This window comes from Nesoenas mayeri, assembly GCF_963082525.1.
Source record: "Nesoenas mayeri genome assembly, chromosome: 13".
Classification (NCBI taxonomy): Eukaryota; Metazoa; Chordata; class Aves; order Columbiformes; family Columbidae; genus Nesoenas; species Nesoenas mayeri.
In genome coordinates, this window is record NC_137550.1 from 20,021,875 (window position 1) to 20,049,520 (window position 27,646).

Sequence of the window (27,646 nt, forward strand, 5' to 3'; positions counted from 1 at the left end):
TATCTCTCCTCTTTCCATGAGCTCTTTTCTGCTCCTGATGAGCCTGTTGGGGCGAGGGAGGGAGCCTTTTAAAGACATTTTTGTGGTTCTGGGCAGCAAGTCAAAAAAATCTGCCTTTTTTTCCCGCTACCCTGCCTCCTTCCCTGTTCCAGACCCAGGGACACGTCACCCCAAACCTACACAGCCATCAAAATAAACATTCATTAAGATATTTTCAGTGATGTTCACTGTCACAAATTACCAGCCCCACAAAAGAAACGCTGCTGTGCAACTACTCATGATGTCAGTTTATCCTTTTTGCGATTGCTGAGATAAAGCATCATTTCTCCACGTTCCTCTGCTGCCTTTGGCCCCGTTCTGCTCCGTGCTGGGAATCAGCGTCTCAGCACGGCTGGAAGAGCAGAACTGCTGCCACAGGCACCCCGGGCTGCGTGGCACAAGCCACGGCCCAAGCGGGCAGCACGGCAGCAGGTTCTGCCTAAGCCGGAGGGTTTCACAGCCTTGGTGTCCTGCCTGGGGGGAAATGGGGTCTCCTCCTGATGCCCGGGGTGGGTGGGCATGGCCTGTGCAGGGAATGCAGGGGTGCTGGGGTGTGGAGATGGAGGGGTGCAGGCATATGAGGATGCAGAGAATGCCGGGAAGTAGGGATGCAAGGCTGCAGGAGCGCAGGAATGTAGGGATGCAGGGATGCACAGGAGGTAGGGATGCAGAGGTGCAGGGACACGGGTGCTGGAATGTGGGGACACAGGAGTGCAGGGATGCAGGGTGCAAGGATGCAGGTGTGCAGGGTGCAGGGATACTCGGTGCAGGCGTGCAGGATGCAGGGATGTGGGGATAAAAGGATGCAGGGATGTAAGAATTCAGGATGCAGGTCTGCAGGGTGCAGGGATGCAGGGGTGCTGGGTGGAGATGTGCAGGGGTGCAGGGATGCAGGAACGCAGGGATACAGGGGTGCAAGGATGCAGGGTACAGGGATGCAGGTGTGCAGAGATGCAGGATGCAAGATGCATGGGTGTAGGTGTGCAGAGTGCAGGGATGCAGGTGTGCATGTGCAGATGTGCAGGGATGCAGAGTGCAGGTGTGCAGGGGTGCTGGAGCTGGCTGCCCCGCGGCAGCAGAGCTGGTGCTGGCAGCTGGTGCAGCTGCCCGGGGAGGCAGCGTGGGCTGCCAGGGAGCAGGAGCTGGCAGGGCAGGGTGGGGAGCAGGAAAGGGAGCCCCGCTCCCCTCCCCTCCCCTCGGGAGGGCTCTGAGTACACACAGACTCTCTGGAGCCTCCCATGTAAATCCTGGCAGGACCCAGCCAGCTCTGAGCTCATTCACGTGAGATCACCGGCTGGGTCGGGGCACTTGTGCGGGTGGGGACGTGCTGGGATTTCTGCGGGGACCCTGCCCTGGGGGGTGCCCATGGGTTGGGAGCTGAAATAAGAATTCAGTCCATCCAGTCCACCTCCTCTTCCTCCAGGTGCCTCCTGCAGCAGCGTGGTGACTGTGGCCATGCACAGCTGTCCCCAGCATCTGCCAGCCAGCAGAGACCCACTGTCCTGCCGAGCCGTGGGCTCTGACCCTGCGGACAGCAGGTCTGACACTGGGGACAGCATATTTGACACCAGGTTTGGCAGATCTGACACTGGGGACAACAGATCTGACATTGGGGATGGAAGATCTGACACTGGGGACAACAGATCTATCTCACCATGGGGATGGCAGATTTGACACTGGGGACAACAGATCTGACATTAAGGATGGAAGATCTGACACTGAGGACAACAGATCTGACATTAGGGATGGCAGATCTGACACTGGGCACATCAGATCTATCTGACACTGGGGATGGCAGATCTGACACTGGGGACAACAGATCTGACATTGGGGATGGCAGATCTGACACTGAGGACAACAGATCTGTCTGACACTGGGGACAACAGATCTATCTGACCATGGGGATGGCAGATCTGACGCTGGGGACAACAGATCTGACCATGAGGTCGGCAGCCACTGTTACAGGCTGCCCTGGCCAAGGCGCAGAGGCTGCGGCAAGCGGGCGAGCAGCCTGGGCTCGCTGGGTTTTGGTGCTGCGGGCTCCTCCGCCGCCGCCGCGTGTCCCTCATGGCACCGGTGGTGCAAACCACAGCCTCGGGCTCCCGGCGCTTTCCCCTGGGGCGGGATATGGCCTGAGCTCACCTTCTGCTCCTCTGGCACCCTCAATCGTTTTTCCTTTGGTGTTAAAACCTTGTGGGATATTTGCATGCAGTTGTGACTTCCCCTCGCTGCTACCGGTCCAAAGAAAACAGATCCATGTGTTTTAAAATCTCGGCTTACATACCATTCCTCCAGCTTCTGCTCCTTTTTGGGGCTTTTCCTTCTTTCAGTGGATCAGTGACCTGAAAATGCACTTTATGTTTTCCCTAGGAGAGGTAGATGAGAAGATCTCCGGCATAGCTGCAGATTAAACCTGACCTGCGGCTCTGCCACCCCCAGCAGCCTTTGCTGAGCTGCTGCTCTTCCCCCTCCGATGAGTTTTTAATCAGATAGATCCGATTAGATTTTTTTATTCTGGCCCCTTAACAAGCCCATGAAGTTTCCTGTGCGTGTTTCGGGCCCCTTTCATGTTCTCTGGCGGGAAGAGCGTGCGGTCCCGTGCACCGGGGCGGCCGCGGCCATTCCATTGATGAGCTGCTTATCTTCTCCGCCAGGTCATTAACATGCTGCTCACACCTTCTGCCAGGTCATTACGGACCATGTTAACGAGTGACCTCTGCCGTACCCCATTAGATACTCCTCCTCCTCCAGCACGCTCTGCACGAGCGGGTAGATTCCTACCTTACAGATATATATATATAGATATATCCCCACCACGTTGATGTTGGGATATATTACCATGCAGTTTAGGGCCAATTTGAGTCATTTTCATTATGTTCCCTACAATATTCTAAAAATAGCTCCCTACCACTCATTGCATCTGCTCTTTAGAAGAGCAAGACAATCTCCTCCTGGCAGGGACTTCAGTGTGCGCAGCTTGGCTTTTGGGAACTTCTGGCTGCTCAGGACGTTCCTGCTGCCCCATTTGCGCTCCCGTTGTGTTTTAGGGTGATGCCAGCCCTGCTGGGGATGCAGGTTTTGGTGTCACCTCGTCCAGCCCCCGGGAGGATGGAGGGTCATCCTGCACCAGCAGCTGCCGCTGCCCGTCCCTCGCAGAAGCACGGAGTAAAGCAGTAAATTCAATCTCTCTCACCCATTTCTGAGGCCTCATTAATTTAAGCCAATATTCTTTCCTCCCCAGAGATCCCGATGAAAGGGAGCAACTCCACTGAAGATGCTTAAGCATTATGCCCGTGCTCAGGTTCCATTAAAGCGCCTGATGAGCGGTGGATGGCGGGACGGTGCTGAGCGCTTTCCTCCCTGACTCCCCAGTGCCCGTGGCCGCACGCCCCGCTCCTGCTTTCTCCGCTCCTCTTCCTCGCAGGCCCTTGTTCAGTCACCTTTTATACTTCCTTTTTTCTTACAGGAATTTTCTTTTCCTCGTTCTTTTATTTTAAATTTGTTTTTTTTAACCTCAAACCCATGCGTGGCCACTTCCAAAATGATCCAAATCTTATTCCTCGCCTTCCTTTTTTTTTTTTCCCAGGCAATTGTAGCTTACAACACCTTAATTATCGCGTCTCTGAAAACTGGTTAAAGATTTTAATACTTCCTTTCCCTGGATGGTTATGCAGGAGACTTCTCAGCCCCATAAAACGGGTCTTCTGGAACCCGACCCCCTTGTGCTGCTGCGTTTCCCTGGCGGGCTCTCGGGCCCCAGCGCCCGGGCAGCGCCAGAGGCGGCGCTGGGGCTGAGCAGCCCAGCAGATTTTCAGTTAGAATACGGGCTTTTTAATTAAAATCGTATTACACAGCTCGTGAATACATTGCATCACTTTAATCAGCCAGCACATCTGCAGAAGGTGCAAGTTTCCAGGAGCCTGAGCGCAGGAACGACGGTATAAATCACGGCGAAAGCAAATCCTTGACATCACCTTCATTTCTGAGCGCGATCCTCTGATTTCGCAGCGCGACGCTGGTTTTCTGGCACCCGTTTTGCTGGGCTGTTTGCTCTTTAATAGGCGCAGGGCTCGTCAGGTATCTCCCCACATCCAGCACCCGTGGGTTTCCTTTTTAAAGTGGGTTGGATTAATCCTGAATTTCGGCCCCAATCTGCACGGGGCTGTTTCCCCGCAAAGCCGTTTGGGATCCGCGTGCCGTGTGGGTCCAGCCCGCTGAGATCTCATCCCTTTCATCCCAAAAATAGTTCAGGGGAAGATCTACCAGGCCCCACGGTGCCCGTGCCTTTGGGATGAGCAAAGTTTATTCCCCGCCGATTTTTATTTAGGTGAGTTTTAAATAACTCAAGCGCTTCCCTGAGGGAACCATCCCACAGCCGAGCAGATTTCAGCACTAAGCAGTTTTTCCTGGTGTTCAGCCTAAATTTTCTTTTGCTCTGTTTTATCCCATTACTCTTTCGCTATGAAATTTCTCAGGTAATTTAAATATGAAGTGGCTGTGGAATACATTTTGGGATGGAGATCATCACTTGATGAGGGTGTGATTGTGCACGGCAAGAAGCTGCTGGGGAGGAGGGGGATGATGTGGAGCTGCGCACATTGGGGGTGATACCAAAAGGGGTGCAAAAACTGCTTTCTCACCTTGTCCCTGTAGAAGGAAGCAGGTGGGAGTGAATCCCCCAGCTCGCCCCCCAAAATCGCATTACCATTGTAAAGCAGGTTTCAAGGGAGGTGGACGAGGAAGGAGATGGAAGCCAGGAGACCAAAGGGCACGCGGTGTGGGGAGGGGATGGTGTGATGTGCGGGCAGGGGATGTGCTGAGGTGCATGTGGCCCCAACAATATGAAGAATGTGGGAATTAAGTGATGTTCTTTCTTCTCCCACAGCCGCCCCCAGTTGTAAGCAAAGATTCCGGGAGAGCTCCAGGTTTTTGGGCTGCTGGAAAGCCCTGCACCCTCCCAGGAAGGGAGCCAGCTGCAGCCTTCCCCTCCGGGGAGCCTGTGCAGGAGCTGAGTCCCTTGAAACTCGTGACACCCACAGTCATTTAATCCATCGCCCAGCTGTCCCCTGCTCCGGACATCAAAGGCAGCCAGAGCCACCCGGAGCCAAGTCCCGCATCGTCAATCCTGCGTGCAGAGCTGCATCCACCGCTCCTGCGGCTCTGGGTGGCCGGGGCACCCGTAGCGGCTCGCGCAGCTGGTGCAGGGTCACGCCGCGTGTGTCCCGATGTTCGCCCCCTGTGCCTCTGTGCACATACGTGTCCTTGGCACGGGATCATATAAGCGCTGCTTCCCATGACGTATGGCACGCGAATCCTCCGGACAGGTGGGAGGGCTGGGGGGAGCCCCCGCAGCTGGGGCGCCCTCTGAACTTCAGCCAGCGTGTGCTCGCTGCGGGCATGCTCGCCGGGTGTGCGCTCTGTGTGTGCCCTGTGCACAGTCTCTGTGTGTGCTCACTGCGGGCACTCTGTGCAGTCTCTGTGTGTGCTCACTGCGGGCACACTGTGCAGTGTCTGTGTGTGCTCACTGCGGGCACTCTGTGCAGTCTCTGTGTGTGCTCTTACTGTGCAGGCTCGCCAGGTGTGACCTCTCCGTGCACACTTGCTCCATGCATGCTCTGTGTGTGTTCTCGCCATGTGTGTCCCGTCCACGCACACTCGGTCCATGCACAGCCTCCGTGTGCTCTCTCTGTGCACACTCCCTCTGTGACCGCTTACTGTGTGTGATCTCTGCGTGCACGCTCCCTCCGCGCACACCCTCTGTGTGTGCCCTCTCCATGCACGCTCACTCTTCGTGCACACTCTCTGTGTGCATTCGTTGTGCATGGTCACTCTGTGCACACTCCGTGCACAATTGCTCTCTGTGCACTTTCTCTGCACACTGGCTCTCTGCACTCTCCTTGCACACTTGTTCTAGATGCACTGCACATATGCTCCGGGTGCACTACACACCGGCTCTCTGTGCACTCTCCCTGCACACTCACTCTCTGTGTACTCTCTCTGCACACTCCATGCACATTCTCCCTGCACACTCACTCTCTGTGCACTCTCCCTGCACACCCCGTGCACACTCTCCCTGCACACTGGCTCTCTGTGCACTGTCCACTCCCACGCTCTCTGTGCACTTGCCCTGCACACTCGTGCCTGTGCACCCTCTACTCACGCTCTCTGTGCACTCTCTGCACACTCGCTCTGGGTGCACTGCACACTCGCTCTCCATGCTCTCTCCCCGCACACTTGCTCTTGGAGAAGAACAGGGTGTTGTTGCTCCCAGCACATCCCATTTTCCAATTAGTTTATTGGTTTTGTTTCATTAATTTTTTCTATTTTTACCCAGAACCATTTGAGGAGTCGCCCTGGCTCAGCACCACCAGTTTCCTTTGCAGGGCTGGGTGGGAAAATCAGGAATTTTGTCCCGAAATGACTTCACGAGGTGGGTGTTCCCTGCCATGGGAGCGACACTGGGAAGTACTGGGAAGGGCTTTTCCCTTCTTCAGGAGTGGTGCCACTTCGCCGAGGTGCCCCCTGCCACCAGTGACACCTCTCCCTGTGCCACGGTGCCTTTCCCACCCTACAGGTGTTTGGTTCGGTATCACTTGAGACATTCCTGTGCGGGCAGAGGCAATAAACCCAGGTGTCACCCAGCGCCCACGTGTCACCCAGCGCCCAGGTGTCCCAGTGAGCCGGGAGCAGCCGTGCCATTGTCACCCGCAAAATCATGGCACAGGGTGACCTTTGGATGCAGGTTGGTGACTCTGCCTGGCTCCTGCACCCATCCCCCAGTACCAAACTGGGCTCCACTTGTTGGGGGTGAGAGGGGTTCGATCCTGAAGGGATCCCGCCCCCTTCTCCCCTGCCCGTGGGGGTGGTCTGGGCAGAGCATCCTCCTTCCCAGGGATTCCTGCATCCCCACCTGAGCCGGCATCGCCATGGCAACCGGCGGGATGTCGGCGCCGGAGATGATGGGGCAGGGGGAGACGGGCAGGGCCGTGGGCCCCGTGGGTCGCCCTGTCGATCCTCCCTCCAAATAATTCAATTTATTATTATTATTCTTATTTTAAATTCTATTTTCCCCTCTTTTCTCAAGCGTTTCCATCCCTTTAGAATTAGGGTGTCACCAGGACAGCAAAGCGCTGCTTTTACCCTAAAATGCAGAAATGTGATAAATCTCCACCCCAGTTTGACAAAACGGTTTTACCAGGGGGAGAAATGTGGAAATAGAGGCAAGAAAAAGAGTAACGGAGAGAAATGTGTCTCAGGGTGTCGCAAAACAAGGGCATTTGACATTTCCTAAGTTGGATGGGAATTGACTCCAGAGATCTTTTCGGTGTTTGTAATAGAAGGTGAACTGACTCCAGTGTTTTTATTTTATTAATAAAAAGGAAACTGACGCCAGAGTGTGTTGCTTTTCCTATTTATTTATTTGCATTTATTTGTTTTCATAACAGAAAGGAAACTAAGGGGGCTTAAAAGATATTTCTTACGGGAAATGGATCTGACACCAGAGTTTATTTATTATTATTATTACTATTATTATTATTATTATTATTATTATTATTATTATCGTCATCATCATCATCATCATCATCATCTCTTTGTAATAGAAAGCGAACTGACTCTGGAGAGGTGTTTTAAATGTTTGTAATAGAAAGAAAACAGGTCGGATCTTCAGAAAAATGAAGGAAAAGGATTTATTTAGGATTTCGGCGTAAATCGGCCCAAATCGGAGCCATTTCCCCCATCATCCCCCCCCAAAAAAAAAGCGGCCGGGATAACGGCGACCTCGGGCCGATCGCGGTTCCCAAGTGCGGGCAGGGGCGGGGCCGGCGGTGTCCGCTAGGAGGCGCTGTTGGATCGCAGTTGAATACGGGGCGAGGAGGGGGGGAAGACGGGGAGGGGGACGGGCCGTCGGGGCGCCCCCCGGCGCCCCGACGGCCCGTCCCCCTTCCCGTCTTCCCCCCCTCCCCTCCTTTCCCGTTTACAGCTCGGATAAATCGGTGAAATGCACGAAAACAAAAAAAGCTACGCGCGCCCTTTAAGAAAACCAAGTGGGCGTGTCCCCGCGCCCCAAGGCCCCCCCCCGCTCCCCTCAGCCATTGGCCGCCTCGCTTAGGGCTGCCCGTTCCATTTGCCTGCGTGGAGGGGTAGAGCGGCCGTCGCGGCGGGCGGTGCCGCTGTACGGGAGGGGACGGCGGCGGAGGAGGAGGCGGCGGAGGAGGCGGCGGCGGCGGCGGGACGGGAGCCGGAGGAAGGCGGCGGGGGAGCGGAATGGGCGCCTGACGCCCGTCCCGTCCCGCCGCCGAGGGACGATGGCGCGGCCCCGCGGCGGGCGGTGGTTGCTGGGCGTCCTGCTCGCCCTGTGCCGCTTGGCCGCCCCGTTCGCCAAGAGCCTGGAGCCGGTGTCGTGGAGCGCCGCGAACCCCAAGTACGTGGCGGAACGGAGGGTGCGCGGGGGGGAAGCGTGGGGTGGGGGGGGAACCCACCTCGCACCCCCCCGGCAAAAAATATAAAAAAAGCCCCTAAACCAAGGAAAAAATTAAAAAAAAACACGAAAAACGCAGGATTTTTAAGGAAAAATGATCGGCTGGAGGCTGCGGGAGACGGACGGAGAGGAGCGACCCCCGGCTGGAGAACGGACCGAGCGCCGGCGGCTGCTCCGCCTTCACCTTCCCTTAAAAACAAAAAGTGCTTTAATTTTTGGTTTTTAACCTCTAAGAATCCTCTTGGCTTTTAAACGTTTTTTTTTTTTTTTCTCCTTGTAATCTTTTCCGATTTTTTTTTAAAAAACGTGGTTTATTTTTTTTTAACAAACCCTTTCATTTGAAAGGATTTTTCCCGTTTCCCCGTGGCCGGGGGCTGCGGGGGGGCCGGGAGCTGCTCCCCCGTCCCACGCCGACGCGAGAACTGGATTTATTACCGATTTTTCTTTTTATTTTTCTTTTTTTCTGGCTTTTTATTTTTATTTTTTCCTAAAAGGAAGGCGGGGGGGCGGCCGGCTGCGGGGCTGCTCCCCTGCCTCGCTCCGGCTATATAGACATTTAAGTTATATATATAGATGTGTGTTGTATGTTCGTGTCTGGGCCCCGGCTGAGCTGCAGGAACAATGAGAAGGAGCTTTCGCAGCTCTCCGGGATGAAGGGCGAGGAGGAGGAGGAGTGGAAGGTGCTGGGAGCTGGTGGTGGTGTAGCCCCCTTGCTGGGCTTTATCTTGTAAATCACAGTGTTTGTTTATCTTGGCCATTTCTCCCTTAAAAAAAAAAGAGGAGTTTTTGAGGATTGGAGAAGGGAGTCGATTTGCACCACCTTCCCGCTCCAACGCGTCTATCCCAACCAAACTTTTATTGTAATTTTATTTTATTTAATTTTAACTTTGCTGGGACGAGGGCGTCCCCGAGTGAATCCTCCTGCTTGGTGTGGTTTTGTCCTCCCTTCCTTTTGGAGATGTGTCCCCTGGTTGAGAGCAGAAAAAGTGTGTGTGTGGGGGGGAAAATCCCTTTCCCCCTGGGAGTTGATCCGTCGTGCTTGCGAGTCTGCGATGTCGGCAAATCGCTTCCAGAAAATCCCTGTTTTGAGTTGAAAAGCAGCAGCTGGAGGTAGCGATGCCTTTTGGGGAGGGGGGGCGGATGCGCCATGTCGCCCCAGCCCACTTTGTTAGCCTTGGATTTAATTAAATTGCCAAGACCTGGGGTGTGGGGCGGACGGACAAGGTGGGAAGTGCCCAAAATGTGGGTATTTCCATCCAGAAATGGCTGGGGAGGGGTCCCGACACTGGGCCAGCAGCCGTGGTTGGGTTTCGCCTTAGTGGGGGCTCTCGATGCCCATTCAAGGTCCCGCTCGTGCCCCGTTGGTTTGTGTCCATGGGGCTGACCCTAGACCCTTGTCTTTGGGGTCAATTTTTGGAGTCCTTCACTTTCTTTTACGCCTTAACGCCGAATTTGTGCAGGTTCTGTGGTGTCGGGCAGAGGCTCTTCCCCCTGCTCCTGCCCGGCTCGCGGTTCCCCAGCCTGGCTTCCTCGTGTTGTACAAAGTCTGGTTCCAGTTGGAGGAAAAGCCACACTCTTTGTTAGACTGGGCTTAACTCTCCTGGATGGATGCGTTAAAACGCCCCACGCACGTTCTCTGCCGTATTTTGGGCTTTCGAGGCCCTTTCTGCACTGTGCCAGCCCTACGCTGAGCTTTAACTCTTGTTTTTAGAGTAAAGAGAACTAAAGCCTTTAAAAATAACATCGCTAAGTGGAATTTTCCAACAGATAGAAGGAGAAAGCGTCGCGCGTTGGGCCATTTGGGCCTTGGTGGTGTCACTGTAAATAATGAACATATTTTTGTTCTCCCCTGGGCAGCTCTGCCTTAGAGCTTCACGGGGGCGGCACGGGCTGGTTCCTGGTCTTGTGGTGCTTATCGGAGGGATGCTGATACCTGATCTGATCGCAGGACCGATTTCCTGGTCTGGTTAAGACCAGCTTAAGCTGCAAGGCTTCATGCTGTACTAGGGAAATGTTTTTCTTTGGCTCCTAGGTGTGTGTCCAAACAGCAGCAGTGAAATCCTCACAGTCTTCCTATGGTGAATAATTCTATGTCTTCGAAGGGTGGAAAAAATAGGCCTAGAAATGCTTTTACTGGATAAAAGGAGAGAATTGTCGCAAACCTGCGCATGGGACGAGCTCGGGCTCAAGCTTGAGTGAGCTTTCCCCAGGATGCCTGCAAGCCCCTTTCCAGGGTCTCGGGGAGCCAATATGGTTTCAATTTTGTGCCATTGTGTCTGAGGGAGGTTTTGGGGGGCGCTGGAGGTGCTTTTGGGATCTAATCGGCCTCCTTGCCGCTCCGCCGGGGGAGTGGGGGGATCGTGCTCGTGTTGGACAGCCGGGAGTTGCAGGAGAAATTCTGGCGAAAACCTTCCTCAACTCCCTTGGCTGTAATTTTGGAGAAATATTGACCCTGGTGGGCTCCTGTGCCGGCCGTTAAAAGGAAGCATTCCTAATAAAATATGGTTTGGAAAATTCATTTCAGGCTGGAATTCGCCTCTCCAGAAGGTATTTTAATAAGGAGGTGGGGGAAATGGGACACATCATCCGCGTGGCTCTGAAGAGCGGCTCGTTTCGGCTCGGCTTTGCTCTCGTATAAAAGTTGAACGCGGCCTCGCTCGCTCGGCGGAGCAGCCCAGCAACTCTGAAAAATGAAATAAATGCGTTTAGTTAAGAAAAAAAGAAACAGGCAGCGGGAAAGGGAGGGGGAAACTCAACCCAGACAAAACTCTAATCCTTTGTGGTATTTTTATTCTGTCTTTTAATGACATTATGGTGTCCTATTGAATTCTGCAAGCGCCGAGTTTGAAGCCTGGCGTATCTTTTGCCTTTTTTAATGCCTTTTACGAGGGACAAAGTGCTGGCGGGAAGGCGGTTTCCGAGGGGGCTCTGCAGCGGTGGGCTCGCACTTGTCGGAGCAGATGTAATTTAATTACCGTACCAGTGGGCGCATGAGGCGCTTTGCAGTGGAAGGAGTTGGGAAATCGTGAAAACAAGGTTGCTTATTTTTAATTAAAAGCCGCCTTTGGTTGGCGGAGCCTTCGTACACCTCCAGCTCCCCGGGGCTTTGCTGTCTCCAGAGGAGCCTGGGTGGTTTGTGCCCTGGTTGGGGTTTCCCTCTGGAATGGAGGAGCCTGTTCCAAGGGTGCTGGGGGGACCCTTTGGTGGGTGCCCTCCCAGCATGGGGGGCTCTTGCTCTCTCCAAAGCATGGAGCCCCCATGCTGAGGTTACCTCTCGTGTTGTGCCTAGGGGAAAGGAGCATCCAGGGTGCCTTGCGTGTCGGTTGGGAATGGCTTCATTAACTTAAATTAAAAAAGAAACCTAGCGAAGGCAGGTCTGCGGCTATTGCAGTAGCTGGGTAAATACCGCTGGATTCTATAAAATGGATTTAACTGCTTCCTTTAAAAGGAAAAAAAGAGCCGTGATGGGGTGGCTGATTGATTGTAAAAGGAGCCGTAGGTTTCTCCGGAGCAAAACAGCTGCTGCAGCCCCCGGGAACCGGGTGGCAGCGGGGACAGGATGGGGTGTTTGTGCCATTTCTGAGCGGGGAGGGCTGGGAGGGAGTTGGTGGGGGCTGCTCCCCTCCTGCGCGGAGCCTGAGCCTCTCCATTCATTGCCTGTGGTTGGAACCTGCTCCTTGGATGTCGGTCCCAAGCAGCGAGGGATGTGACCTCAGCCCGGTGGGCAGGGTCCCCCTGAGCAGCCTTATGGGGTAGGCAAGGTCCCCCTGAGCAGCTGTTCTGGGGGCACAGGGTCCCCCCCTGAGCCCTGCACACATTTGCACGCGTGGTGGGGATTGCAAAGAGCCGCGATGCACGTGCTGCCCCTCGCATGGCACATCAGAAGGTGTTTGGGTTGTGCCCTGGAAACTGGGGGTTCAGCGTTAGAGGTGGCTCCTTGTTCCGTGCAGGATTTCTGGGCTCGCCGTGGCTCCCCGGTCCCCCCGGCGGGTCACCCCGTCATCGGCAGAGCGGTGGCGGTGCTGGGAAGCTGCTCTGCCTGAGAAGCGCTGGGGTCCGGTGGGAAAACATCTTGTAGCGATCAGTAGCACATGCTACTTGGAGTCTGGCAGCTGAAACAGGGTGGGGAGAAACAAAGCTGAAATCCATTCTGTGTCTAATTAATGATTGCTTGTATGGGGAGAGCAGGAGGAGGACTCTGGGCTCGGCGCTATCGCGGCGTCACATCGGGGCAGGAATGCGGCTGCGGGGCTTTTGTCGTGCTCGCCTCCAAAGTGCCCGGGCTCCTTTCTGCTGCTTTCCACTGCTTTTCTCCTTCCTAGTTCCCATCCCTTGCTTTGGGGCAGGTGACGTGGCTGAGAACCCTTCTCCGGGGAGCAGGAGGGAGTTGGTGGCGTTTTGCCTGCTTGTGGTGACGTTCGGCACCCCTTGGTACATCCTTTGGGGAGGCTTTTGGTGCCCCTCGTGTCTGGTTGGAGCACCCACGTTCTGCTCCTGGCCGTGCAGATCCCTGGGATCCTGGGCGCTCCCGGCTCCGCCAGCCTGTCCGGGCTTGGTCCCAGACCAGTCAGACAAGCTGGGGTTAGATGTCCTGCTTGGTTAGGCTGGATTTGTGCCCGGGGTGGGGTGTGTGTGCTTTGGGGTGCAGGGCTGTTCCTCTGGCACTGGGGCTGCAGGCGATGCCCGGAGGGGATGGGAGGCTCGGGGGTCTCCAGCACCCCCTCCTTGGGGAGGGACGGAGGATGCGGGACAGGTTTGGGCTGTTACTCGCTGTGCTTTGGTGAGCGGCGGTTTCTCCTTGAGCTCTCCCTGCCGGCGCCCCCGGTTGGGATCTGACCCGGCTCAGGTGCCGGCGTGGCAGTGCCGCCCCAGCCGAGCAGCTGCGCTTCAAAAATGCCAGCTATTTATAACCCTGGCTCGGCTGCTCAGGAATAACCTTTTCCTACCCGCAGTCGGCCCTTCCCAGGTGGGCTGCCCCCCGTTTCCGAGGCGTGGGACCGGGCTTGGCCATGGGGGCTGCATGGAGAGCCGGAGCAGGGGGTTTGTCGGTGTCTGACCATGAACTTCCTCCAGTGTTTCTCGAGGGCTCTGTCCCACCATGGTGCTGCACTGGTGCGTACGTCCACATGTGCCATGGCCGTTGGCGGGGCTGGGCTGCGGTGAGAGGGTTCGTGTTCACCCTGTTTGCCATGGGTTGGCTCTTGCTGGTGCTGATGCAGAGGTGCTGCCGGTGGGATGCCCAGGGGGTGCTGCATGAGGTCCCTGTCCCTGCTCTGTCAGGCTGGAGTTTTGAAGTCCTTCCTCGTGGTGGCTGGGTCCCCGTGCCCTGCACAGCCCTGGGATGGGGCGTCCTGGCTGGTTTTGGTGGCACCTGAGCCTGCATCGCTGCCCCATGTGTGATGATGGGACACGAGTGTCCCTGTCCCGGCAGTCCCTGTCCTCGCACCCGGCAGCAGCTGGTGCATCCAGCAGCACAAACTCGGCCTCAGGGACCATCCACCCTGCCTGGCTTTCTGCATTTTCAGCTTCTGAGCAGGTACTTGAGAACAAGCAAAGTGCATTTTCACGGCTTATCAGCTATAAATACCCTTACACCATTAATATTGATCAGCGAGTGTTTGCATGTTTTCCTTCTCATTAAGGCTGGGAAACGTCTGCGGTTGCACATGCATTAGTGGCAAAGCCGAGGCTCAGTGTTTTCTCCTCTTTGCCGATTTGAACGTTTTCCGTGGGTTTCTGGAAGGCCCGAGCACAGCCTGGTGTGCGGGTTTGCCGGTGGGGCGCGGAGCGGTGCCGGGGACGGATGCGGTGACGCGGGGCAGCGGGATGGTGCTGGGCTCCGCTGTTCTTTGTCTGGGCATGCTGTAGTATCGCCGCCCGACGCGAGGGGGTGGTCTGTGGCCTCCCCAGTTCCCCCCGGGGTTTTGGGGGGCAAATTGTCCATGTGCGTTGGAAAAGAGGGAATGGGCACAAAGGCGCTTCCCCCCACTTAAAGCGAGGGGTGGCTGGTTTTGGCCGGGCGGGCTCCCCCCGTGCCGGCGGGGCTGCCGGCGTTCCCTGCCTGCAGCAGGCAGCATATGGAACGGATCTGGTGTAATATCCCGGGCAGCAGCGTGGCTTTGCTGAAGAGGCCACTTCAGCAGGGGACGCGGCGTGGTTAGTCCTCCCGGCTGACACATCCCAGGCCTTCCTCCGACTTGAAAGAGCTCGAGCTCGCCTTTGAATCTGAGGATTTATAGCCCTTTTAGGCCTCTCCAATAAAAGCACGGCTCCCTCCTCAGACAGAGCCCACCGTCTCCCTCCTCCGGGCTCATTATCCCGGGGATTTGTGTTGCTTGCTCTCGGCTCTGTTGTTCGCTACCGCCGCTTTCTTCAGATGTGCGGCCGAGAACTTCGGAGCATCAAAGCGGGATCTGGGGAGCTGTGGGGTCCCAGTTGTGCTGCCAGGATGTGGCCCTGCAAATGCAGCTCTGGACCCTGCGCTGTGCAGAGCGGGGGGACCCTTTATGTGGGGGTCTCTTGGGGAGCATCGGCTCCCTGTGCGTTCCCGGTGATCCCTTTGCCATCCTGGGATCCCTGTGAACCGGAGTGACGTCCCATCCGTTTTGGTCCACACGGGCACTCGAGGATCCCCAGCCTTACAGATCCTGTCTGCTTTCCACGGGCAACGTCAAGCGTCTAACTTTTTAAAGAGAGGCTTACGAAAGGGTCCAGAGAAACGACATAATAATTATTGTATTACAAATTGTTTCCTTTAATGGGCCCTGTTGGATCGCTCAGTCTGTTAAACGCATTGTGCCCCTTTCCCCCTTTTCCACTCCTCCCAAACCCATCCCTGCTGGAAAATTCTTCCTGCTAAGGAGCTGGAGTGATGGGGCGAGGGATGGGGACTGGTGGTCCATGTCCCTTCCCTTGAATCTTGAGCATCACCTTGGGGTGTCACTGGCCTAAAAGCCCTTGGGACGGCAATTTCATTGCCGTCCCAAGGGCTTTAGGACCAGTGGCACCCACAAACTGATGCTTGGTGCTCAAGAGCACTCATCACCCCCAAAGACTAAACGTGTCGGAATTAAGCAGCAGGTTACATTTCTTCGAGGCGGAGCAGCAAATATGTTTTAAATTTGGCAGCCGGCAGCGGAGAGCGGGTGGGAGAAATTTTCCAGGTATTGCGTTACACTTTCCCCTAAAAGGGCTTTGCTTTGGGGCTGGGGATTAAAGGGAGGAGAGGAGGGGGTGGCACCGGGTGCAGGGACAGGGGCAGCGTCCCCAGAGGGAACAGACCCCCTCTCTGGCACATACTCACTCCCAAGGGTGCGGGAGCGGGGGTGCTCGTCCCGGCTGACTCAGTCCCTGCCTGGCACAGAGCTGGGATTAAGTTTTTGGGTTTCCACCCTCTGGGTGCGATGGGAAATGTGCACCTGGGTGCGGGTGCCGCCCCGCTGCCCCGGCCGGCCGGGCTCTGCCTTGCCCTCCTCTCTGGTGTCTTCAAGAAACGCTTCACGCAAGAGCGACCCTGGGATCCAGTCCCAGCACGGAACTGGGGCCAATCAGTCAATTATTTTAGAAGAAATTAAAAAAAAAAAAGCCAGCAAACTTTTATTTTGTTGTAGGGGAAGGTCTCGTTGACGCATCAGCCCCTCTGCTGCAGAGGGGTCTCCGCAGCCCCTGTGGGGTGATCTCCGCACTGGGCTTCCATGTGTCCCCCCCATGCTGGCAGGACAGGTTGCTGCCCTTTGCACCAAGTGCGAGTGGGGGCTGGGCAGCTGCCTGTGCTCTGGCTCGTTGCCTGTCCCCCCCGCACCTGCTTGTCCCCCCCAGCACGTTCCTTGTCCCTGGGCAGCTGGGCGGGTGGTCCATGAGCATCCCCTGCCGAGCTGGCACTGGTGCATCCCATTGTTGCAGCTTCCTCTGCAGCAGGAGGAGGAGAAGGAGGAGATGCTTCCCCAGGAGGTGGGGAAGGGCTGTCCCGGTGCCATGGGGGTGTCCAGAGCCCCTTCTCTCATGCTGGGCAGAGCCCCAGGATCCCATCACCCGGGGGCCCGCCTGGGTTGGGGTTTCAGGAAGGTGCGAAGGGCTGGAGGTGGCTGGAATTTCCCCTTCAGCTGTGTTTGGTTTAAAATTTGTATTATTCTTCTTTGGTGTGAATTCTGCGAGGACGCGGGCTGCTTTGCCTGCCTCTGCCTGTGCGGCTCCCCTCCCCGTGCCCCGTCAGCGCTGCCTCGGCTCTGCCTAATTGCTGAGATAATTGGGGCAGCAGAGGGAGAGGAGAACTGAACTACAGCAAAACTTGTTGGTGGAGGTAGGGCATGGAGGAGAGCCTGCTCACGGAATGCTGGAGACGATGGCACTGGCTTGGCTCAATGTCCCCTCCATCAGGGGATGGTGCCAGCCCTCTGCAGGGCCACCCTGTCCCGGCAGCTGTGACGAAGGCAGGGAGAGGGACAAACTGCAGGGTTTGGGGGCTGAGAGTGCTTGGGATGGCCCAGACTGACTGGCTTAATGTCTCGGAATTTTCCTCTTGTTTTCCTTTGTAAAATTAAACTTTATTCCCAAAAGGGCTGGGGAGGGGACAGCACCCCACCGGGAATGATCCCCCACGGCTGGGGCAGGGGGGTCCTGTGCACGGTCCTTCCCAGGAGCGGTTCCCAGCCCCGGGGAGGCCGAACAGCCAGCGATGCTTTTGATGTCTGTCCTGCCGTGGTGAGCGCTGGGCGCTGCTCCCCTAATTACCCCCTTGGCGCGGGGCTGCGCTGGGTGTTGTGCCGCGCGGTGGGAGCTGCCCCGGCAGGGCGTGCGCGGGGCGGGGAGCGCCCGTGCGTTCCCACAGCGCCCAGGAATCCTCTGCGCATCGCCCTGGGTGCTCCCACCCACCGCAGGCAGTTTCGTGCTCCCCGGCCGGTTTCATCACATCCAGGAGAGGCACGAAAGCCTTCCCGAAGCACCTCCCTCGGCTGCCTGCGGAGCCTGTGGGCTCGGGAAGGCGGGTGTGGGCGCCCACTTCAAACCCCAGATGTGGGGCTGGGGATTTGCTGGTTGTGCCGTTGGGCTGGGAGGGCACTGGTGCCCACCCAGTATCACTTCCTGGATGAGTTTTACTCCATTGGGGGTGTGGGCTGCGTGTTGTGCGCAGGCACGGTGTGGGATGGGGACAGTGGCAGGGAGACTGCGGGGACTCCTGGTGCCGTCCCCAGCCTGGGAGGGGGATGTCTGGGTCGGGGGGTCCTCCTGGCTCCTGCTCTAGCACACAAAGCCTTTCTCTCCTTCTTTTATCTCTTTGAATATGGAGGCATGCAGGATGGGGATGGAGGTGCCTCGCGGGATGGGATGGAGACACGTGGCCCATCCTGCAGAGCTCCCAGGAGCTCTTAAAATCATAATCATTTTGGTTGGTAGAGGCCCTCAGGATTGAGTCCAGCTATGCCTGTAAAGCAGTTGGAGACTTGTGGAGTATCAGACTTAGAAGCAAAGCATTAATGTGCTGCAGCATCGTACCTGTGCACAGAGTGGAGAAGGTCTTGTGTCTCTTGTCCAAGGGCACCTTCTCCTTAGGGTGCCTGCAGATGCGCGTCCCTTGTGCACTCGGTTCACCCCATGTCTGAGACCTGGCAGAGGGGCCTCGTCCATCCTGTGCCCTCCCTTGGGGACATCTGTGCTGCCGACTTCTTGTTGGGCACGGGGGTGAGAATCCTTTTCCTAGCGTGTTAAAGAGACTTGCTGATAGTTGCATCATTGCTAGTGATGCTATTAATGATTGTTAGTCCTTAATGCCAAATAGTGTAAACATCTGGCTAATGCTCACGTGTTGCTCGTGCAATGTGATGTCTCCGAGTGTTTGGTGTTGGGTTTATTCACTTTATGAATTTAGGCGAAGGCAAATGGTGGGTTGTTTTGATAAACTCCCCTGAAGGTAGAGATTCTTGAAGGGCTTCGCTGCTGACCTTCTTCTTAATTACTGCTCTGCAGCGCCGGGAGGACCAGCTGAAAGGGAGTAATGAAGCGTTTGTCATCCGGGGCCCCGCCAGGAAAACGCCTCCTCCCTCTGCACCGGGATATGTGCCTCTCTCTGCATATTTATTGAGCTGGTTCCCCCTGCCCGGCAGATCGGAGCCTTGACTCATAAGACCTATTTTCAGGTTACCGTTCTGACCTTGGTTTACACTGGTAATGGGTGTCGATGCAGGATTTTTATCAAGATAACTGCAATAGAGTTAAATGAAGCTGATGATGAAGGTGCCAGGGAAGGAAAAGGAGCGAAACAGCTTGTTGCTTGCTGATGGACACGGGTTTTGCTTGCCCGCAGTTTCTCCTGCTCTTAGCCCTGGAGAAGGCTTGGGGAAGGGAAAATGTTGAATGGAGGAGAATTTACTACTGCTGTGATTTCTGTTGTGCTTGTGAAGGTGAGAGTTGAGTCACTTTGCTTGGTACCAGCTCAGCAATTCCAGCTCGTCCCCAGAGAATGTCTGAAGTCACACAGGGAGAAATAATGCTCGGGGTTAAAAATAGACGCTGACAATAGGAAGAGAGGACTGGAAAAGCTCCGTGTCAGGGGAGGTGGACAGAGCTCGGCAAAAGACATCGCGGTTGTGCGCTGCTAGAGCTGAGCTTTAATGGGTTAGACCGGAATTAAACCTCATTTGCGCTTGTCATAACCCAGAGCTGATTTCACTCTTGGGCCTGGACGTCACTTGGTCAACCTGTGGAAAGTGCCTTTGTTTTTAAGGGTCTTGCAAAAGTTCGTTGGCAAGGACGTGGTGGTGTCGTGGCCGGGGGAAGAACGCTCATTAAATCCTGGTTGTTGGAGGGGGCAGGTGGGGCCGGCGCTGGCCGCGGAGCGCCTGGCGCGGGGTGGCAGCGCTCCAGCTCCACGGGCCTTTGGGTCTGATCTGGAGAGGGAGGGATTTAAACCCGATCCGATTCATTACCAGCTGGGATGCTCAGTCCTGCCCGTGCCCCGGGCGCTTTGTCGGGCGGTCCCAGTGCCACCAGTAGCCATCCTGCTGGGAACTGGTGTGCAGGGCGCTGAGCGGCGCGGGACGGCGAATTCTGCAACCCTTGCCCGAGGCTTTTGTTAAAGCTCATTAAAACCATCTGTGGTCAGCGGAGCCTGACCAGAGAGCCCAGGCAGCAACAGAGGCTGCGGCAGCCTCTGTCCCTTGTCCCCGCGGTGGGGACACGGCCAGCGCCGTCCCCGGGGCGGCCGCCAAGCCGCGGGCGGCAGGAGAAGGGGTCAGCGCTCCCGCTGGAGCGGGACCAGGAGCGATTCCGGCTTTTCCCGGAGTTTAAAGCTTTTTATTCTCTCTTTCTCCAGTTCCTTTCACCCTGGCAGCCGCTCGGCCCCCTCCACCGCGCGAGATGCCGCGGGGACAATGGGGCCGCGAGGTGGGGCGGGAGGGTGGAAGGAGATGAAAGGGGAAAAGTAAAATTGAAGCATGTCTGGAAGTGCATTTTGATGTAAATGGGACTTTTTGATAGACTTTGAGAGACACCGGCAGAAAGGGCACCGGCCCCCTTTGGCGTGCTGAGCTCCGCGCTCGGCTCTTTCATTTCACGGGGAAAAGGGCATTATTTTATTTATTTATTTATTTTCCCATCTCCTGTTGGGTGCACCCGTGGTTCCTGCTGGTCCTCCCCATCCTCATCACCATGCGTGGGGCAGCCCCGTGGATACATCTTAATGAAATCCAACAATTAAAGAGTCCTGTTCAAAGTGTGAAAGGATGTCGGGAAAGGGAATTTTCTTCTTGCAACCCAACCCTGGCCGCATCCCACCTTCCCCCCCCGGCATCTCCTGCGTGTTTGATCCCCTCTCGTCCTTTTGATCCCAACCCTCGTCCTTGGCACCGTCTCAGCAGCTCTCCCGTCTGCCTGGAGATGTGGCCTTGCCGTGAGTCAACCTCCTTCCTTTCTGCTGCTTTTTTACCATCTTTTTTCCCCTTTCCCTTCTCCTAAGAGAGCACTTATTAAAAGGAAGCGGCATATTCATCCAGGAAGCACAAGCACAATAAACACACGGTGCGTTTATAGAGTTTAAAAGGCGTTTCTTGTCGCGGTCGTGGCTGCTGCTGCGACCAGCTGAGGACGGGAGGTGGCTGCTCCCCGGGGTCCCTGGTCCTGCCTGGCGCTGGGGGGTCACCACTGGTCCCCTGTCACCTTTGCTTGTGCTCGTGCGCTTCTGTTCGGCAGGTACCAACCCTGCCGAGGTGAGAGGAGGAGAAATGGGGCCAGTGCTGCTCCTCGGAGAGAATTCTGCCGATTCGGGGGCTGGGAGGGGGACGGGAAGGTCGGTCAGAGCTGGTGTCTCTGTCCCCGCGCTGTCACCGGCGACGGGAGCCCGGGGGGAGACCTGTCACTTCTCATCGGCCGCGCCGGCTGAGCCCTGCCTGGGCTCGCGTCCTCTCTGCCTTCCTCTTCCTCAGGTTGTTTTTGTTGCACGCGGAGCTGTCAGCAGCCCGAAAATTTACTGCTGGTATAAAACCATCAAGAAACCGAACTGTTAGTCGGTAAAAATGGCAAGATAATTGCAGGGAAACTTGTTTCTTCCTCTGACAAACTTCTGAGTCAGTCCTTTAATCTCTAATCTAGGTTTATGGTCATCTTTATTGAAAAGCTGGGCTCTGTGAAGAGTTGACATGTATGACCATCATAAACCAGGAGTTATGGGAGCCCCGAATTGCCTTGATGGTCCAAGTGTCTGCAGGAAGCATTTTTAAAATCCATAATGGGGATTTATTGGCCATCGTGCCTGAAACCGTCAGTGGAAAATAAAATAATCAGCCCGGGATTTTTTTCTTCCTCTTTGGCATTTGCCTCCTTCCACGTATTGTTAAATCATTGAGCGTCTCTCCCACGTGCTCAGGGCTGTTATAACTGGGGGCTGTGGGGGAGAGGAGGGGGCCCAGCCCTGCTCGATGCTGGTGCCCCATCCCGCACTGCAGCCGCTTCCTCCGCCCTGTCCCGTCCCCACACGTTCTCCTGCATCCCTGCCCTGGGCGGGCTGAGCATCCTCTAGTTGGTGGCCATGCTGTGTGGTTGTCATGGGCACAAGGAGCTGGACATGGTGGGGATATGGAGCAACCTGTGTGCCTGGAGGAGGCATCTCGGCTGGTTTCTCGGCTGGGGTAGCGGGGTCCTGTGAAGGATACGTGCTTTTTGGGGTTATTTTGTTTTTGTTGAAGATATAAGTGCCAGGAGGCGTATGCTGCGGAGAGGCATCCTCCTTGGGTCGGGAAAGGAAGCAGAGAGGCTCCTTGTGTCCGCTTTTGGGCACTGGGGACTGCCAGGACCTTCAGCGCTCAAACTCTCCCTGTCCATGGAGTTACAGCAACGCTGGGACCAGCGCACGAGCCCAACGGCACGTTTTTCTGCAAGAGGACTCATGGGTGCCTGTTTTTTCCTGCTCATGGATGCAGGATCCGTCCTGTGCTCCCGGAATCCAGAGACAAAGCTCAGAGCCAGCCCTGAGCACCGTCCTGCTCCTTCCCCGTTATCCACAGTTGCTGGTTTGCTCTCCACTAACCCGCGAGCATCCGCAACACCCAGCAGTGCCGCGTTACCCCAAACAGTCTGCTCAGCTGATAAATATCTCCGTTTCCATTTTGTTTAACAAATATCCCCTTTAACAGCAAAGCTTTTCGTTAAGCTTTCTCATATTATCATCGCGCTTAATCATGCAGGGTGACTTCTGAAAGTACTTTTTTTAAATGCCAGTTTTTATCCAGGTTTTAAAATTGAAATTCATTTTTTATCCAGAGGCAGGATATAAATGACTCTACTAAAATTAGATTAATCCTAATAAGAATGTCAGTTATCATTTCTGAATACATTAAAATTTTTTTTAAATTTTACATGCCTCTTTAGCTATAATTGCTAGTGTAATTTCTTACAGAGACATGGTGTGTCCTCACGGTTGACAGAAATACTTAATGCAATGTCGACACCGCGGTAAGTTCCAAATTAGTGCATCGCAGTCACGGCAAACGTTTTGAACTTTCTCCTTAATAAATTAGAAAGCAAAAAAGGGGGAGGAAAAAAACATCTGAAATGCAAAGCAAGGTGGAAACGCTTTTAGCTCGCTGGAGTAGAGCAGGATGCTTGGAGGCTGGAGGGCTATGGGGCTGGGTGTGGGGACTGTGCGGTGTCACTGCTGTGACCGAGACCCCGCTACGGGGAGCATCCCCATGGCGCACCAGCCTCCCCGTTGCAGTAGAAGGGTTGGCAGCGTCAGGGGTTTTGGGGCAGGGATCTGGGTGATGGCGTCTGGCAGCAGATGAGGTGGGGAGCAAGCGGTTGTGTGCGGGGGGGACTTTGGTGTCTCCTGCAGCGTCTCGCCAGCTTTCTTCCCTGCATCTCGTCAGCGTTCTTCCCTGCGCGTGGGTGGCGAGGCGGAGGTTTTGGCGGGGAGGGAGGGCTGGGAACGCTCCCCGTCCGCGGGCGATTGGAAACGGCTGCGAGCTGGGCTGGAGTGGGTGGCAGGCTGGGTGCTCTGCCCTCCTCCTCCTCCTCCTCCTCCCCAGGCCTGAGGGCTGGTTTATTTTTAGGTTGAAATCCCGAGCTTTCTTTAACTCCTTGTTAAAGCTCCCACTGCGACCAGGGGCTGGCTGCGTGTCCCAGCAGGGTCTGGGACATCCCTGGGAACAGCGGCTGGAGAGAAGCGTCAATCCCGAGATCTGGCAGCGTCGGTGACACCTGAGACGGCGGTGGCCTTTCTGGTCCCTCTCCTTCTCCCGTTTCCAGCAGGCGGTTGTACATTTTATTAAAGTTCAGCCGTACGTGTATCTGGCCTAAAAATAAAAGCGAGTACGCGCCAGATCTCTTTCGGCAGGAGGGGAGGTTTAAACCTGACACTCGTGTGTTGTGCTGGCCTCTCTCCCAGCCCCTCTCTCCACTGCTGCTGTGCCAACCAGCCCTTAACTGGCTAAACTGGGAGCAGCGGCAGCACAGGGAGGTCCCAGTCCCTTCCAGTGGCGAAGCCTTTAGGAGGGTGTTTCTCTTTGCTACAGGATGTAAATATGCAGAAAATTGGGGCTTTTGCACCTGGTTTGTACCTCTCAGTGAAGAGGGAATGTGGGCAGCAGGAGGAGGTTTTGGGGAGAAAGGGGCAGTTTTCTTCCCCAGTGGGTGCCATCCAGGAGCATGAGGCAGAGGCTGGACTCACGCATTCTTGTGGAGCTTGCTCACCAGGCGTTGGTGATGGCTCACGGTTGGTGTGCAGGAGGAGAAAATGGGGGGGAGGAAAGGAATTGTTTGAGGTCCTGTGACTCATCTTTAGCTTTTTCTCCCAGACCCAAACCAGACCCGTCCACCCCTGTGGTGTGGGCTGGAGCTCAAGTGCAGCATGGGGACGGTGGGGTGAGGAACGCAGTGTGCCCTGGTTGCTGGGGCAGCTGTTGCGAGGCTGCTGGGGTGCTTGTACACATGCGCTCCATTAGAGCGGGGTGATTAAGAGTGTCTTAATGAGTTACAAGGCGAGCTGCAGTTGAGTGAGTTCCTGGTGATGCCACGAGGGCTGCTGGCTTGCAGCTGCCTGGGAAGGTGGCACAGCCGGGACGACAGGACCCGTCTGGCCACATCTGGGAGCCGGGAGATCAAAGGGACCGGGTGGTGAGTCACAGGGGTGACGCCGCTCCCCGGGGACACAGGGGCTGCCGAAACCCGGGGGACCTGTCGGGGCAGGGCCGGGCATCCCAACCCGCAGCCGCGCTCTGGGGAACCGGCTGCTGGGTTTGCTGCTTCTCCCTGCCCAGTTCCTCGTGTCGGGATTAATCCTTCAAACCACAGCATCGTTCCCTGAGCCCCAGTCCTCCTGGGGAGCCGCTCACAAGCAGGGTGGGTGCGTGGGGACTGTCACCTGCCCAGGAGGGAGGTGCCAGCCCTGGCGCACTGTGGGTGCTGGGGAAGGGGCTTCCCTGGCCCAGGAGGTCCCTCCTGCTGCTCCCCAGGGTTTTATTGTTGTGGAATTCCTCAGGAAAGGGGTGAGGTTAGTTGTTCCCTTGCTTTGGAGGCGGCTGCTGCAGGGGGGGAGCTGAGGGGCTTGGCGACCCCTCCTGTACCCCTGGGGACACAGCAGCAGCGACTTGAGCACTCGGTGTTGGCCAGATTGGGGTGCAGGATCACACCCAAGGGGAGGTGGCTGTTTTGGGGGCTCCCAGCTGCAAACCAGGTTTGTGGGGTGCAGGGTTAGGTGGGCTGTGGGGTCCTGGGGTGCAGGGAGGAGGGAGCGTCCTCTCGCCCAAGGACTAACCACAGGCTGTAACTTCATCTCTTGGCTGTTTGCTTTCAGTTCTTCATTTTTCCAACCAAGCTGGAAAAGTGAGAGGTTGGGAAAGGGGGGGTCTGCAGGAAACACGGGGTTGGGGTTTAGGTCTGGTGGGCTGAGGCCCCCAACCCGCCTTCCCTGCGCCCCCAGCCCCGCATTGTGCAGTCGCCTCCTCTGTGTCCCGGCTCGGAATTCATCTGCATGACAAGGAGCGGGGCTTGGCGGGGAGGTCTCGCACTTGGGTTCCTTGGGCCCGTTCCCGCTGCTTTCCCTTCCAAATGGGCGTCCAGCCGCCGCCGCAGCCCCTGCCAAAGTAATTCTTTGCTTTGGAACCGGGAGATGAAAATCTCCTCCGTCTTCTTTCGGAGGGGTCAGGGAAGGAGTGGGAACCCCGCTGATCCAACCGTGTTCCCTTTTAACCCGCCTCTCCCTCTCTTCCCCCTCCGGATGAGCGGGGCTGCAGCCAGGGCACGGACGTCCCAAACCGAAGCCGAAAAACACACACGAGGAACCTGATCTGCTTCCGTCGGATCATTTAATACCTGCAGCATCCCGCGCTTGGCCTTTGGGTTCTGGCTTTTGCCCAGGGTGCCGCGCTCTGCTTGTTCCTGCTTGCTTGTTTATTGGGGGTGTTATTTTGGGGATGCTGGTGGTGCTGCAGCATCCAGCTGCCAACCGCTGGCCGGGCAGCGTGCGGGCAGGCGCTGAGCGCTGCCCGCCCCTCGGCCCCCACCGCTGCCCGCGCCTCATTGTCTCACTTCTCTCTCCATTCCTACGCCAATTAAAGAGCCGTGTTGCCATTCATGGCCCTTATGGTTTTGTTCAGTTGTCTGTCAGCTCTTGTCAAGCCCTGTCCCCTTCCCCTCCCCCGTTTTCAAAAACAAAACCCCTGACAAACCCCCCTTTGAATCCCCTCTTACCTCACTCCCAGCGTGGGGCCCCATTGACGGCGATGCCGGCGGCTGGGGGGGGCGCCGCTCCCCATGCCGCCTTTGTGGGCCGCCGGCAGCCCCCCGGGCCCCTCGTCTTGACAGCATTAATTAGATAACTGGGCTCGTCTTTATTTCTCCGAGGCGATGTGCGGGGCGATATTACTTGAGTGAGAAAATACAGCTTTTTTGTTTTTCCCCTTTATTTTTTGGCCAAGCCTTCTGTTCCATCGCTGGCGGAGCTGCTTATTATGCTGAGAAATGATGAGTTTGCAGCGGTGAGCGTGGGGCGGGGATTGAGCCTGGGGGTCCCCCAGTGCTCCTGATTCTGCCCAAACGGTGTCTGCACCCCGGGCTGGGGCCGGTGGGATCGCGGGGACCCCGGAACCGCGTGGCACCGGCTGCTGAGAGCGCTGCAGGTGGCAGCAGCAGCCTGCGCCAGGGCTCTGGCCCCAATTAAATCTCCTCCAAACTCCCTCAATTACCAGCTTTTTGTTTCTTTTGGTTTTACCCCCCTCTTCCGCCCTTGCAGGGTTTGGATTAATGTCAGTTTGTTTGCACGGTTCGGGTGCAGCATCTGGACGCGCGGGTGCTGCACGGAGGTGGGAAGATGGAGCAGCACGTGGCTGCTCGCACCAGCGCTTGGCTCCTGAGAGGGCTGGGAGCCTTCCTCCTCCTCTTCCTCCTCCTCTTCCTCCTCCTCTTCCTCCTCCTCTTCCTCCTCCTCTTCCTCCTCCTCTTCCTCCTCCTCTTCCTCCTCCTCTTCCTCCTCCTCTTCCTCCTCCCTGTGGCATTTGGGGTGGTTGGCACCGTCCCCTTGGGTGCTGGATGAGCGTTGGGAGCCATCTGTCGAGCCCCAGAGGGGACGAACGGCTGAGCTGTGGGGACTGTCCCTTTGTCCCTGCTGACCCTCTGCTAGTTGTCCCTCATCTGGACACGCTGTGGCATCTGGAGCAGGGACGGTGGAAGCAAGATCTGTGCCGAGGGGCTGCGTTGCTGCTTGGTGGGTGGCTGGTTGGGCACCTCCAGGAGTGGAAACGTGCTGGGTGGTGGGAGCAGGTGAAGTTTTGAGTCGTCCCCAAGGAGAAGGGATCTGTGCTGGAGACCAGACCCTTCTCCAAGCTGCAGGTTTGGGAACGTTGGTCCTCTGAGCCTCCTGGTGCAGAATGGCACCGCAGTTGTGTGTGTTTTCATGATAAAATAGGTTTTGTCTGGTCTTCCTCCATTTGCTAATCAGGTACAACTGGGCTGTGTCCCTTTACACTTTGGTGATGGGATCTCCCCTCCTTCCCAGCTGGGGTCAGCAAGATGCTCTCTTGGCCTTCAGCAATTGAAGCTGGCTGGGGAGGGTTATGGTACCAAGCATTGAATTTGAGGTTTATGTTACTCAGTGTTGTGTGTGAAGCCTTGGAGTGGCCTCCTGGCATCGCCGAAGCCACCGGCTTCCCCGCGGACAGATGTGGGCAGCTGGGGCTTGAGCACAGACTGGCCTGCGCCGTCTTGAGCACCACACCAATTTCTGGCCAGAAATGGGTATTTTGGTTTTGGTTCCCCCCTGCAGTTGGTGTTTTGTTGCCTTCTGCTTAGTTTGATCCCCGGCTTGCCTGTGACCTGCTGTTGGTGACGGTGCAGAGCGACCGGGGGCACTGCCTGGAGCATCTTTTCAGTTCGTCTCAGAAAGCGTCATCCCTGGCAACGGGGGGGTGTCACTTTTGGGTGGGATGGGTGTTTTTACCGGCCTGTGCCAAGCCTTACAGCTGATAGGAAAGCAACGGGGGATTTTGGGGAGCAGTGGAGTTAGAAAATGGCATCCCCGTGTGGGGGGAGTCGGGGTGCCGGTTGCCATGACGACCCGTTTATGCCTCACTGATGCGTCGTGTAAATCCATTTGGAAACGAGAAGGGCCTTTTGTCTTTGGGAGGGTTGAATGGGCCTCATTAAACC

The 27,646-nt window shown here is 56.3% G+C and overlaps 1 protein-coding gene across 1 annotated transcript in view; it reads left to right on the plus strand.

The window, feature by feature from the left end:
* Window positions 1–8,132: 8,132 nt before the first annotated feature.
* The window catches only part of EFNB1 (ephrin B1), a 43,674-nt gene continuing 24,160 nt past the window's right edge, over window positions 8,133–27,646 (plus strand). Inside the window, exon 1 of the mRNA XM_080352702.1 lies at window positions 8,133–8,461. Within this exon, the coding sequence (XP_080208828.1) occupies window positions 8,346–8,461 (116 nt within the window). The 5' untranslated portion in view covers window positions 8,133–8,345. The remainder of the gene's footprint in view (window positions 8,462–27,646) is intronic.